The sequence below is a fragment of the Pleuronectes platessa genome, chromosome 1 (assembly GCF_947347685.1).
Source record: "Pleuronectes platessa chromosome 1, fPlePla1.1, whole genome shotgun sequence".
Taxonomy (NCBI): Eukaryota; Metazoa; Chordata; class Actinopteri; order Pleuronectiformes; family Pleuronectidae; genus Pleuronectes; species Pleuronectes platessa.
In genome coordinates, this window is record NC_070626.1 from 4,909,201 (window position 1) to 4,924,778 (window position 15,578).

Below are 15,578 nucleotides of genomic sequence, written 5' to 3' on the forward strand. Positions count from 1 at the left end.
GATGAGTGGTTTTATTCTTGATATGGATTATGATCTATTGGGGGATTAATGCCAGAAAATGAGGTCTGTCTGAAATAAAACATGTCAACTCCGTAGGGCCCTCTGACACTTGCAACAAATTTAGATAAGAGAGATGCACAGCCTGGTAAATACTGATCTTTTATTAAATTTCAAATATTAAATATCAAATAATTCTAGACAGAGTTTTTTTACCTTTGATATATTGGAAGAAGAGTTATAGGAAAAATAGCAAAATGCAACGATGTTCTTCTATTTTCATGACACTTTTTATTTAAATTTTCAATGAGAAAATCTTCAGTTGGATGGTACTGATCATTGTACCATATGTGTACACGTGCCAATGCTGTCAACATAAAAATGATCCACGGTCTAATTGTATAATATTTGAGCAAAGTGGAAGAGTAATAGAAGCTGGCCTTTACAAGCTTGTATATGAAAAGCCAAAGGCTCACCTGTGACAATCACTTTAATGCTGCGTCTCCACACTGAATCTTCTTTGCATAAAAAAAAGGGAAAAAAAAGAGAACGAAAATCAATACTCGGAGGATAGTTACGGCTGGGTGTCAACAGAGTCTCTCCCCACATCACACACCCAGCTGTGAGGGATGATGCCTAACGCACAGGGTGACCTTCAAAATGTCATAAATGTGTTGTGCAATAAAGTGTCAATATTTGTGGTTATATGAAGCAGGATGACTTTTACAGTAATTGGAACAGCCACATTAAAAGCTGCGGATCAGTCAGCTGATTAAAGACAAGCGTGCTGGACACCCAGCTCGTGCCTGGACATGGTGTTCTTGCGCATGTGCGCACCTGTGGGCGTGCGTGTGCATACACTCTTGCCGCACGTATGCACAGATGTAAGAAGAGCAGGACACAAAAAGTTGAGTTTTACTTGTCTTTGTAGTGTGAAGTGCGTGTGTGTAGGAATGTGTGAAGCCCATTTATTATTGAAGGGCCGTTATATGCCAGGAGAGCACACTCTCATCCTCTCAGTAGTGTGTCTTCCTCTTACAGGAGCACTATTAACCCTGACACACAAGGATGTGTGTGTGTGTGTGTGTGTGTGTGTGTGTTTGGATGGATGGATGGGTGAGCGATAAAGACAGACATGCAGAGCTTTTGTGTGTGTGTGTGTGTGTGTGTGTGTGTGTGTGTGTGTGTGTGTGTGTGTGTGTGTGTGTGTGTGTGTGTGTCTGGTGTTTGTCCTGCTTCTAATCTGTGTTTTGGATTTTTTAATTTTATCCCCATCTGGGGTGGGCAGGTGGGCCAGTGTCTGTTACACGATCTGGGGAATCTTTGCCAAAAGGGGATCTGTACAGTAGACCGCTCAAAATATGTTTATGAGGAGGCGACTATGGCTACAGTATGGTGCAGTCCTGGACCACGCACTGGGGGAATTGTTTTCAATTTTATTTATTTTCTGTCTGCAGGAAGTCATTCAAATGAAAATGCAAAGGAGCAGGATGGCGGTGTTGGTGTGTCGTGGTTGGATATGTTCACGTTGTGCAGGAAATTATATTTTCACCTGTGATATTTTACATGAAATTTGCGTTGAGTGTAATTTGCATCAAGTATCAAATTTCCTGGAAGACATGGCAATTTATGTTGATTTAAGTAGATATAATGAAACCTACTTCTATTCTTGATTTTCCCCTTTACCAACCCTACAAATTGTATTAGCTGTCATTTAGACTTATTCTCAGACAGCCAATCCTTAGTCCCTATGTATGTACTGATGGAAATAATGGACAAAGTCTGTGTTGGATTTTTTTCCCATTCCACGCTCTTTCGTTCTAACCCATCCTCTCTTTCCACTTCTCCTACTCTCTGTCCTGTCGCGTATTGTCTAAATTTATGTGAAAAGCAAGCTCTACAGTTTAACATCTGCTTTTAAAAACCTGTCTCCCAGCTTCTTTCCCCTCAGAATTAAACCACACATTTGCCAAGCCCAAGCAGAAGCAGCTGGTATTTAGTGTCTGCGTATTGTCACAGACTTACATTTCGGTTGCCTTTCAGTTTCACTTGTGATAAATGGCCTTCAGCCTGATAGCAGCACTGCTGAATGGAGTTGTGTGTCTCGTGTCAGTGTGGAGGGGGACTTGCTGACTTGGGTCTTTCCATTCTGTAAACCTTATTTGACTCCCCCAAGTGAGAGGAGGGGTGGAATGGGGTGGGGAGCAACAGAAAAGAGAAAAGATTAGGCTGCTGTTAAAAAATGTTCCTTATTGTGCGGCATGGTTGCATAAGTGGGTTGCTCGATGTTGATTCTCTTTCTTTCTCTCTTGCTGCCGCCCCTCCTCTCCGCGCACGCACCAAATCATGTGCCAGATTGGAAAGTAAATAACATTTTCGACTGCATATGTGTGTATTTGGGTCGAGCACATAGTGCCATTTCCTTTTTTTACCACAGACTACCTATTGTGTATGGTGGAAATATAGCCTGACTGGTTTTATCTGTAGGTTTCTTTTGTTCAACCTCAGCAAAGAAGAGGTCAGTGTCACTGCGGCGTACAACCACAAAGTTCATGACTTGCTGGTTGAGCCAGTGCATATTTTGCATGAATAAATGTTGACGTTCATGTGGCAGCCTGCACCCGAAAAAGACGAATGCACCGAAGAATTAATCTTGATGTGAATTTCTACTTTACTATTAAATGTGTAAATCTGTCTTGACAGTTCTGCACTGCGTGAGTTGCCGATGAACCTCCTGCACAGTAACGTCCATCAAACGCTACTGGAAGTAGATATTTTTAAATGAACGGCTTCAAGATACAAGCTAAATCAAACATCTGTTATGTATTTCTTATTGTTTCTTTCAAGATTCTTCTTTTTGTTTCTTCTTCTATGTGCTTTGAACTTAACTGTGCTGCTCAGGCCTTAAAACTCTATGCTCCCACACACTTTTTCATGCCTGTCAGCACATCACAGGCTCTTAACCTTTAGTACAACAAGGCCAGTGTGTACAATCTGATGATGACACCCTCACCTCAGATTATGCTGCTGTCAACACATTCCCAGGTTGTTGCCACTCATCTCTAGATACACATTCAGAAGGTGATTGTGTTGATAACAGACTGCTGCAGCACTAAACTGTGCATCATCGTTTTTCTTTTCTTTTTTTTCCTTGAGCGGAGGATGTGGCAGAGGGCGGGGTCAAAACCGTTATCACCCTATCATATCTCTGACAACTACCTGTCAAAATCAGGTCGCAGGAAGAGGTGCGAGGAGATCCTGCAATGCTGACATAGCCCAATTTATCTCTCTCTCTGTTTTTCTTCTTTCTTTCTGTCGTATTTTGTATTGTTAATTTTCACGGCAATCTTGCATGTGCTTAATAGGAATGATGATGATAGCAAGGATAAAAAAAGCAAAACAGGAGGAGACAGGAGAGGCGGCGGTGCAGGTGGCGGTGTTGAGGGAGGGTGTGTTTGAGTTGGGGGGGATGGAGGCGGGGGGGGTGTATCTCAGGACTATGGTGTTTCTAAAGAAACTGAAAAGCTTATGAACTGTCAGCGTTCTGTCAGCGGGGAAAATAGCGCGGCCCGTGAACCTGTTTGATGTGTTTGACTTTGTGTGGCGTTCGCACATTTGAGCAAGGAAAACGAGGGACAATGAGAGACAGACAGAGGGGGGGAAAAAAGAAAAAGAAAACGTGTTGTGTTGTGATGTGTGGAGGGCTGGTTTGAAGTGGCACTCAACACACCTTCCATTTGTCTCTCCCTCCTTGTGCTGTCTTTGTGTGCGTGTGCTCCAGATGTTGGGGAGGACTTGGGGAAGGCAGCAGGGAGTATTCAGCCGCCTCTGCCCCAGCTTCGCGAGCGGAGTCTGGCCTCAGCCTCCAAGGACTGCGCCTACTGTGGCAAGTCGTTCCGGACCTCCCATCATCTCAAGGTTCACCTGCGGATACACACAGGTCAGTATTTCCCACGATATCGCATCACCAGGCCAAGTCCAGGCAGAGAGTGCATCTCTCTAGCAATTAAACATTTATTGTACGTCATGCAGAATTTACTTTACTACTTGTGCTCACATTCCTTCTGGGTTGGACTGACATATTGGTTTATGAATATTGGTCTAATCAGATATATGATTCAATCTGCCACTAAAATGATGGATACGATACAGATGAATTGATTGTATATTAGTTTTGTAATTGATGAATACTACATTACCTGTCTCTGGGAAACTCTTCATCTGGATTTATTTAATGCCAAACTAAAAACTAATATGTTAAAAGACCTTTCTGCATGTCAAAGAAAGAAAGAAAGAAAAAAACAAAGGAAGGAAAGAAGAAATCTGCTTATCTCACAAACAACTAAATGTAATGCACAAATGATCAGAGTTCCTAAATCACGTGTACTGAACATTAGCAGTTTATACTGTAATTCTCACTTCAGTCAGTCGCTGAGATATTATCCTACAAATATTTTTCCGTGCAGTATTATCAGACTTTTGATTGCATCAGTTTTTATTTCAAACTGACTCAAATACGGACAAATAAAACAATTAATGGGAAGGAATATACTGTACAGTTTCTAACTGTGTCCCTCACTGAGGCTTTAGGCCATTGTTATTCTCTTTTTTGTTCATACTCATCATTTCATTGAGCTCTAATTAACACAACAAGGGTTCAGTGTCCTCCGATGACATCACTCAGAGGGCAATTTCACACTCACTAACTCTCAATAACTTTCAAGGCAAAACAAAGCCAGCCTGTCCACAGTTTAGGGATATGCGTGAGATGATTTCCCTAATAGATCCAGTTTTATTTTTCAGTCACGCGTCCGAACCCTTTGAGCTGTGTTCTCTCCTCCCGCACACATACACTGGCCCGAGGTTCGGGAACTTCTCGATAACCTGTCCGCCGGTCGTCTCCAGTTGAGGTTGAGGATACAGTCAGAGTAATGATGTGGACTTTAGCCAGGGTTCTAACCCTCTGCAAGGTATAAACGCCCCACTGACTATTCAGGTTAGAGTTACAATTAGACCACACAGAGGACACTTTACAACAAGGACACCTGCTTCTAGCTGGTGGGCCTGATGTGTAAAGGGTATGTTCATGAGGTGATCCCCCCCCCCCTCTCAGAGGGGTCTGGATTCCAAACTGGAAAAAAAGGGAATCTTGATACCTTGTAGTCTCAGCGCTGGAGAACACTCACTGATGCTGATCATTTAAAAAACTTGCTTAGGGGAATATCTATTACAGTGTGGTTAAGGTTAAAACAAGATCTCTGTTATTGAAAATAAATAGGGCTGAGGTATCGGGTTAGACAATACACTACTCCACCACCCTGACTTTCACAGATTTACTATCTGCTTTACTACATAAAGGGCCCACTACTTCCTGCTACGGCACTGAACACCAGCATCGGACATAAATCCAGAGGTGCAGAATCTTCCAATATGGACGTAATTCTGTTAGATACTGGGCTGTCAAATAAGTGCCAGAATATACATATACAAAAATGTATTCAGAATTTTCCGTCAGAGTTTCCAGAGCTGAGGACGATGCCTGTTCAAAGCCCCAAAGACATCAAAAGCTACAATCTTAGAATTATATCTTTTTTGTTTCTTAACCAACTTGAACAATTCATCAATCATTACATTTTTGGTTGAGTAAATGTCTGCTTATAAAATGCAGGATTATCAACAAGGTTAGAGGACCTGTAACAGAACAGTAAAAAAAACATTTCTTAAGTCAATGCATCTTAAGTTAGGAATTAAGATACTTACCTGCAGTTTACAAGGATCTGCAGCTTAATACCTTTAACTTACATGTTAAACAATTTTACAAGTGGAAGTGTCTTAATAGTTTCTGTATTATTTGTGTCCTGCATTGATACTTTACAGCCTAATGTTAAGTAAAAGAGGCACGAAACTGAACATGAACACAGATTCGGGGGGGGGAAAAGACTCACGACTTAAAGAAATTTCTTCTTAAATCTATCAAACATTTTTACTCCTCAGTTCCTCAAGATGTTCTTGAAAAGCTGAGTTTGACCATCCTGACCTTTTCGTTAGTTTCTACACTTCACTGGAAAGTAATCCTTGGGTGCCAGAAGAGACGGCGAGGCTAAAACGCTCACAACTGAAATTGAAAATCCCTTACAGCTGAGAAAAATCAAAGCCTCTTTTTTTCTTTTTATTCTCCTTCTCTGTCTCCTTTGCGTTTTCTCCCTCTCTTCCTTCTCCATGCATGCGCTTAAAAGGCAGAACGCGAGACCACCAGTACTGTAACCCCCGTTTTGCTTTGCTTAATAAGAGACACACATACCGTACCTCAAATCTGGAAAGGAATTAGAGGAAAAGCTGTACGCTATAGCATGATAACACATCTGGTGTATACCGCCATAATTAAGATCCCTATGTTAAATAGTACATCCAGGTCACAGCCGGGCTGTGATAGAGATGGTGGTGGTTTTCGGGAAGCATCTGTTATCTGGTGGTGAGAGAGCTGAGTTATGTCTGCTTTGAGTAGTACAGTAAGGATACCCATGAGGGCCATATTTTATTATGGAGAAAGCAGAGACCTCAGCCCAGGCCTGGCGTTAGCTCATTTGGCAAAACACACAGAGACAAGCAGGCCTGTGGAGGTGAGTCTTCACAGTGTACTGTATTTTACATTATATATCTCGGAGATACAGTAAAATAAAATGCTTAACGTGGAGCCCTCTGCAGCTGGCAGCAAAAGTGAGAAAGGTTAGGAAGTATGTTGTCTTTTTGAAAGGAATGTATCTTTGGATGGGAGCCCGTCCAAGCACAGGTTCAGCATAGTTTTCTCCACGTGCACAGAGGAACAGCTTGATACATCCCCAACATGTGGCCTTTAAATCATTCCCATAACCTAATCATACCAGCTCCACTGTGACATCCTGATTACATCCACAAGATGACTTTTACAGCAGCTAAAGATCCTCTCTGTGCTCTGGTGACAATGCAGAGAAATGCACAGATGACAGCCGAGCTCCCCTTCATCCTAATGCAATGTGAGTGACACAACGGAATTGCCTACCAAGCCGGTCGAGGCAGCATTGTGCAACACAACATGGAGATTAATGAGCGACTAACACCAGCTTGAAAGGAATGAAGTGAATTTAAATTTCTCCAAAAGTTAAAGAGCTAATGTTACAGTATTAATTTCCTCTTGAACAGTGAGTGGGAAAATATCCATTAGCTAAATTAACCACAGTTTTCTAGGTAGCTAACATTGTGCTGCTGTGGCGCTACAGTGTGGGGCCACAGCTAATGAACACACTGCAGAGGGTGATATTTCATTATACAAATTAATGCTCACATTTTAATGGGAAAGTCACATAATGAATCTAGGCTTCAGTGACAGCAATTAGAGGCCCAGATTGTCCCCTTCTGGACAAGGCACTATTTAGCAGTAAGCAGCTGTGTGTAAAAAATAAAAAGGTCCTCGCTCTTGACAATAGCCACACATAACTTCAGGCAGGGCTGCATAACCAATAAGAGTCCCTGCTCACCTTTAAACGATGAGAGCGTAAGACAAAGGGAGGGAGGAAGAGAAAGCGGAGAGGCAGGACTTGCCCATGTCACTTAACCTTAACCTAACCTTGTAATCAGGATGAATCAAGAGGGACCTGTGGTCTCCCACCCCCATTCCTCTCACTCTTGTGCCCCCTCCTTCCTCTCCTTCCTCCTCATTCAAAGAGTATCTTTCCTAACATACTTTTTTGCCCAGTGCTTCTTTCCATACCATATATTATATTTAGATATACCAATGAGCTCCATATTAAGCCAAAACGTTCTTAGTGCATACAGTGTATCTATTATGTCTTTTCTATATTATTGCACTTTTTCTCATCCTTGTGGCCAAATGGAAATTCATTATCGAGCGTGTCATATCTAGCCAAGTCACTTTAATAGCCCCTCTGTACAGGTTGTAACAGGTTGTAACGTGTTTCTATGCTGCTGTCACACTTCACACAAAGCCAAATGAAGTAAGTACATGCAACATGACGTGAAAGAGCAGGCCCCAGAGGAGAATGATGTGTTATGAGCTCTATTTTTCTAAGTCAAAGACACACCAGGTGCTCTTATTATCCATGTATCCTTCACCTTCCTCAGGGACCAAATGTCCAAAGTAATACAACAAAATGAAGCAGGAACAGCCCCCCCAAAAAAGTTTACCCATCTTATTTAACTCCCAAATTGCAATTTCCTGGTTTGGTGGTGGCAGCGATCTGTCATGTGGCTGGGAGGTTGTGCTGTTTTGCGCTGATATCAATTAAAAGTGGATTAACGGGTACATAATGACCTTTAGCAGTAAATTGTGTGTAATGTTGCAAGGCAGGATACAGTATATTCCCCAGATGTCACACCAGGCCCCTGACGTATGATGGAGCAGATGTCTTAGCCAGTCCAAATGGCCTTCTAAGACACACAAACACAGACACGCACACACCGGCTCAGGCTGACACACATGCATAAACATGTGTTCACACACTTTCCAAATGGCACAAACACACACGTAAACACAAGTCGATGCAGAAATGCTCTTGCTTCGGTCTCGCTCACCCCAGATAAATTTAAATTCCTAATTTTAATAGAAGATTGAAATAAGATGATCACTTTCTAAAGGCCTATGTATTTATTTCCATTTGAACTTACTCTATAAACATCAAGGGGGTCTGTCACACATATTTGCTTATATTTTCATTATTGTTCAGATATGTATATGTGGCATTAATCTTTATTTTCTCTCATGAACATTAACAACCTTTTATAAGGAAAGAAAAAAAAAACAGAGGAGGAAAAAAGATCAGATCAGTCTAATTTCTGTCTAATTTGGCTCCTAGAATATCATTTTGTCCAGTTAGAGGAATTGAGAATGATCATTTGCATCAGGGACGTTTCCTTATTAAATCAGCACTGAGCCTCTGTTCAGCAGCTCACAGGAGAAGCACTTATTGGGTTAAAAGCTCATCTCGTATGGTTTATTTTAAATATACTCTATGCTTCATAGCCACTCTAGTGTAAGAGAAAAGATATCAAATCACTGTCTTTCTATCTATAGTCAAGGCTATCTGTCTCTGCATGCGCCCCCTCCTTTTTTCTCTCCCCCGTTCTCACTTCAGCATTTCCACCTTCAATTTTCTTTTGTATACCCCCCTATTCTTTTCCCTCCTGTATCAATATTGTATTGAGTTGGTGTTTGTGGCCCTTTATTTGAGAACTCTGCAGTAGGTCTGCAGATCACAGAGTCTTTTTCTGGAATGGTGCCCTCTAAATAATGATAAATTACTTGAGCAGTATGCCATTTGCTAATTATATCCATGATTTACTACACAGCCCGACTTAAATCATTCAAGCCAGCCTTGCGTAACAATGCCGTTTTTTCCTTTCATAAAATGGTTTCCATGTGTATAATCTGAACATTTTAAGGCCATACACTGAATAGAATAAACATACAGAAATACTCATACACAAAACTCCACAGCCAAACCCTTTATTAAATGTCTTTTCCCACCCTGTTTTTTTATACAGTCGCTGTTCTCCCTCGAACAGAAACTGCACTCTGGGAAAATTGTATTGGTATATATTATAAAAAATAAATAAATTTATCTTGAAAAAATCAAGCTTAGCATTTTTCCCTTCTCTGTTCATTGTTTAATGAATCCAAAGCTGGCTCAGACTCCAAGCCTATTATAATTGCTAGCAGGATGTGTTCTATTTCAGCCTAAGTATCATTGCGGTGGAAGATCCACTTCTGGCAGAATAATGCTGGTGTTATATACCATTACCAAGAATGTTCATGAATATGGGTGAGCAGCATAAATAAATATATGTAAATGTTACACAACAGATTTATCCCTCTTTTAACGTAATATAAATCACTTTGATCTGTGTATCCTGCAGTGAATCATATTATTCTTTAGCATAGCACTTTACTGTAACAAACATGTGGTTCACATATGTCGGCCACACATTTCCTGTCTTGGTTTTTCTTTTTTAATACTCATTGAGTTTTCATTATGGTGTATCTTCCATATTTTCTTCTCAGTGCACTACTGTGGGCCGGTGGTTGCCCAGGTCGTATGCCGAGGCTGATTTATGTTTCTCAAGATAAACTGCAAATAGGGAATATCTGAGAAATTGCACTCTCATTGCCAGGGCACGGGCCTGACAGCAAACAAGGCAAGAACAGAGGCGGGATGACCCCACTGCCGGCACACACACAAACAAGCACATGCACACTCACACCCACGCAAAGTTGCACAGAAACACACACAGACAGAAGCCTCATACCCTCCACCACTGCCCTTGCTCGTGCACACACAGATAGCATCAAGACAGTTTTGTTGTCAGTTTAAAATATTATCTCTTACAGTGGACTGAAAGCACCGTATGGTGAAATGTTATTTTTTTCTTTTTTTATTGTGCTGAAGTGAGTGATGGCTCACTTGGTGGGTCTGGATCAGGCTGGATCGACCCATATTTAGATGCCTACCCCACACCCACATTGCAATACAGATGCATTAATACAGACACACACAAGTGGAGCAGAGCCGAAAAAACATGAGATCTTTGGTTGGATGCAGGATCTTTTTCACTTTCTTCATTTATCATATCGTTCTTTAGTTCTTTAGTTTATTTTATTTTATGATTTATTATTTTTTTCTTGCTTCATTTTTTTTGAGGAGTCAGAAGTTTAATGCTCTACTCATTTGACCTAATTTTCTGTGTTCAGGGAGGTTACATGACCCTAGGGTCCACATTCCCTGCTCTAATAAATAGATTTTGATATCCAGTCAATCTAATAATCAGGCTAATTATTCACTGTTTTCTCTGTCTTTCCCTTTCTCTGTCTCTCTCTTGACCTCTCAGGAGAGAAACCTTACCGGTGCCCTCATTGTGACTATGCTGGCACCCAGTCTGCCAGCCTAAAGTACCACCTGGAGCGCCACCACCGTGAGCGTCAAAATGGTTCCACCATCTCAGGCCCATCCTCTGGCCACACCCCTTCCGCTGACCACAAAGAGGACCATGGAAAGACAGCGGGTGGCGGCATCTTTGCCCGACCAGATGTCCTCCGGAGTGTTTTCAAGGGAATGCCTCCCAACCTCGACTTCAGGGCAGGTCCATTACTGCCACATCAGTGGGCGTCAGCTGGCATGATATCTCCACATGACAGAGATCGTGAGCGTGGTGACCGCCGTTTTGATTCTGCCTCCTCATCTGAGAAGATGAAGACTGCTGATGTCCCGTCCGCCCTCGTCTCAACAGCAACAGATAGTCCTGCCAGCTTCTCTGACTTAAGCAGGGCTTACCAAAGTATGATGGGGAATGGAGTCCACTTTCAAGGTTCTCTTCAGGCCTTCATGGACAGCTTTGTCCTCGGCTCCATGAAGAAGGATACGAAGGACAACCAGATTCCAGTCCAGCTCCAGGCCCAGCTCTACCATGATAACGGTGAGCCCAAAGCCAAGCGAGCCATGTCTGCTGAACAGGACAGAGAGGATAAGGCTGATGCCAAACAGAACTCACGCCCGGGGAAACCTGGATCCCAGTATGAACCACTTGATCTGTCTGTGTCAGTTCGGCCTGAGTCTGCATCCGGATCTCTGCCAGGCTCCTCAGTCACCATCCATGACAATGTGGCATGGCATGGCTGCCTCTTCTGCTCCTTCTCCACCTCTTCAATCGAGATCATGGCTCTGCACCTCCAGGCCAACCACATGGGTAAGGCCCAACTGCAGAGGTCTGACATAGCCAAGGAGCTTCATGGAGACACTTCTCCCACAACCTCCACTATTCACTCTTCCAACCCTAAGACCTCTGGTGTGGCCCTTGAGAAAGATGGAATCCGAGATGGAGAGAAAAACCACGGAGGCTGGAACAACCACCTGGACCAGCCCTACAACCCCTTCCAGAGTGACTTCTATAGAAGGTTTGGTGGCTTGTATGATGGATCACCAAGTGCAAACCAGGCCCTTCAAGGTTTTATAGCCCCACCAGAGCAATGTCTTGACCTGCCTAGCCAGGCTTTTGGACCCTCCTCAGCCAGAGATGACCAGATTGGTGAGAGGAGCTCCCGTGGAGGTGCTGAGGAGGACCAGGTAGGATCAGATGATGAGGTTGTGAAGGCTGGGTTGCACAGTGCCACTGAGACCCCTTCAACCACACCCATGCGACAGCAGCAACAGAATCACTCTGAGGAAGAGGAAGAAGAGGGAGGAGTGGCTGAAGAGGAGGATGAAAGAGATGAGGATGGGCACATGGACATGGAGAGAGAGGAAGAAGGAAGTTCGGCCTCAAACCACCTCCGAAACCACCCCAAACATTTCCAAGATGACTCCTCTTTGCCCCAAAGAAGTGGAGCCTCTTCCTCCACAATGATGGCACTTTCTCTGGTTCCCCAACCACAAAACCAAGCTTTGCCACTGGAGAAGCAGTGGCAGCAAGGCTTGGGCCTCCTGTCTCCCGGAGGCCCTCCAGGACTGTTGAAGGCTGAGCAGCAGACCCACCTAGAGCAGCAGATGAACATGCTCTCTGTCCTCAGAGCCTACAGCAATGACAACATCCCCGCATTCAATGGCCTTGGTGGCGGAGCAGGAGGAGCATCCACAGGGGGCATGAAGAGGCCAGATGCACCTGGTGAGTGTGTTAAACCCCTACAGACACTGTACCTGCTGTAAAGCTCACACCCACACACATATTCACCTTTACCAGGAGAAAACCCCACGCATAGCCACACTCGACTCCAGTTTTCCCACCACTGCATACACACATAAACACTAAACACGAAAGACAAACATATATGTTTTTCTTTCCTGACACCCACGAAGGAATCTCAGACACTCACTAAAGGTCTCCAGATTGGCTCTGAAGTGATTTTACTCTTATTTGAAGCAAGTTTAGAAGCCATCAGCCTGGCGACTAGCAACAGATTAATCTTTATTACACGTTTATATTACTGGGAGTGCAGCACCTCCCTCCCACCCCACAGCATGGAGGGAATAACCCTGGATGAGTCAGAGCAGGACCTCAGCTCCCCATGCCATCTCCTCCACATGTCTCTTAACTATCTTAGCTCTCATAAAGCTGGCTCCCAAAAGCCCATTACTTTATAAGACTCGTCGATCTATGACCCTGTGAAAAATGAACTGTCAACTTTCATGATTCTGCTAAGGTTATAGCTGCTCCTTGAGACTGAAGAAGGAAGTCCATTTTCTTTTTTTTCAATTTTTACATTGTTCTTTCGCTGCTTAGGGGTAGCTGCTAACAGTGTCTGTATAAGAAGAAAGTAAAAACTAAAAGTTTGTGTTGAGATTTGAAACATTGATGCTATACAAACTGCAGAGAATGAAAATGCAGAAAGGCGGTTTAGCTTGGGCCGATACTGAGATCCAATCAGTAACAAGTCCTTTAGACTGGAAATTAAGACATTTGCATTTTTTGTGCACGAGGTGGAAATTAACAAATAATAATATAAATAATTAATTGTGCAATTGCAAGACTCAGTAAGTTGTGGCTCCTGTGTACGTCAATCAATTTACCACATTTACCCATTGTCTCTCTTCCCGCTTGATGCCTGATGATTCATTTGAGAACTAAATGTGTTTATCTGTATTATTATTATTATTATTATTTTTATTATTATGTTGGAATACAGTTTACAGACATAATTGTTTATTTTGGGTCCAACAAAATAATTTAATGTAATTTCCGATCACATGGAGAGCTCCTGTTTACGGGCACACATTTATGAGAATACAGTAAAAGATGCATTAACCCATAGTGATAGTGACCTCTTTGATAATGAAGCAGTGCAGCTGCATGTGTTCGTCTGACCTTTCCATCTGACAAGATATCACCTGCTGTGATGGAACCGGGCTCTCTGCAGATAATGACATTGTGAAAGCATTTTTATGATAAAAGATTGATGTATAAACACAGTATATATTGTACGTTTAATTTATGTCGTTGTGTGGGAATGCCCTACTTACTGTCTAATAAGAAAGCTTGTGAAAGGAACCTATGTAATGTGGGCAGATTGATTTGCAATTAGAAATAGACAACCCAAGCATACAAGGCTTTCTCAATGGAACAAAAGGTTCTCTTACCTGTTAGTTTGTCCAAGTCTGGGTCAGCCATTCACTGTTATGTATTCAACTTCCTGGTAATAGATATCTACCATCCATATTTATGATGGCACTTGAGCCAGCATAGAAATACATAAAGGATTATTGGCAACACAAGTTTAATCAAAACCTGTGAGTTGTTGTACTTAGGATGACCTTGTGTGACTGGTGCTGCCGAACTCTACTCCCATCCCAGCCATCAGCTACCTGTTTGCACTGTTACAGTGATATATGCATCACATACAATCTTACTGATTAAACAGGCTTTATGCATTTCATATCTTTGTAGTAACGAGCAAGTTGAATTTACCGTGAACCAGAATGGGGGCTCTTGGATGCCAATGAGTGTGAATATGTACCACATGCTAAAGACTGCCTGTAAACCTATATCAATACTTAACAGAATGTTTACTAGTATTACAGTCTATCCCCTGCAGCCACAAGTACTGATATTATATATGATGACTATAATTATGACGAAAAACAGCTCTACTTCAACTGTTTCTATAACAGCAATGGCTGCATCTTTTATTACTACTTATTGATACGACTGCAACTGATACTCATACGGCACAGTTTATTTTGTGAATACTGCTGATGCTGATACAAATACTAATGCCCTATACATACAAGAGGTACATAAAACTACTTCCTTATTTAATAATTATAAACCATTTGCTGGCCAAGGTGAAGCCATTTTGTGAATTAGCTTATTCTAAAACTTGGCCTGCTATTTTATCAACTGATCATTGGGGGTTTTTAAGCAAAATTTGAATCAACAATAATTAAATTACCTGGCTAAAAAAATAGTTGAGAACGTAGAAAAAGATATACAAATGTATTATCTCAAAACTGTGCTAAAGTTCAGTTCTTTGGTGAATTTGCTTCTACCTCTATTGTTTATGATATACTATAAGTATCGTGACAGCTACTAGATTTGCCACACGTGCTACAGATATAACATGAGAAAAATAATGGGAGCACTTGTTTCATAGGAAAATGCACTATTGCAGTCTCTTTTTATGTGTCCACTTGTAAAGCCCTTTGTGTTGGTGGAGAAGGTTGGGGTGGCAGAGATGTCCCTAAAACTCAATTCAGACCTGGCAAAATGTGATTATCTGGAGTGGGTTTGCATTAGGTTTGTATGCAAATACAGCATAAATCATTAATATCGAAATTCTCCTCTGAATCTATGGGACCTGTTGTAGGGCACGCACCGCACGTCTGGAGTGGCCGTCTCTTCATTTGTATGCCCATAGGAAACAGGGGTGCGGTGCATATGAATCTACTTGCACCTTGACATATGACAAATACACACATCAAGGCAATCCACACACACATATTCACACATTTTTAATATTAAACCACTCCTCCCTAAATTGCCCCAGTATTTATCAATAAATGTCATTAATAGCATCAGTGGCCCTGAGGTCTCTGTAATCAGAC

At 42.2% G+C, this 15,578-nt stretch overlaps 1 protein-coding gene across 2 annotated transcripts in view; it reads left to right on the forward strand.

The window, feature by feature from the left end:
* The window catches only part of znf536 (zinc finger protein 536), a 190,848-nt gene that overhangs the window by 134,776 nt on the left and 40,494 nt on the right, over positions 1-15,578 (forward strand). For both annotated transcript variants that reach the window (XM_053426121.1, XM_053426112.1), the window contains 2 exons: positions 3,779-3,937; positions 10,876-12,645. In XM_053426121.1, coding sequence (XP_053282096.1) covers positions 3,779-3,937; positions 10,876-12,645 — 1,929 coding nt within the window. The remainder of the gene's footprint in view (positions 1-3,778; positions 3,938-10,875; positions 12,646-15,578) is intronic.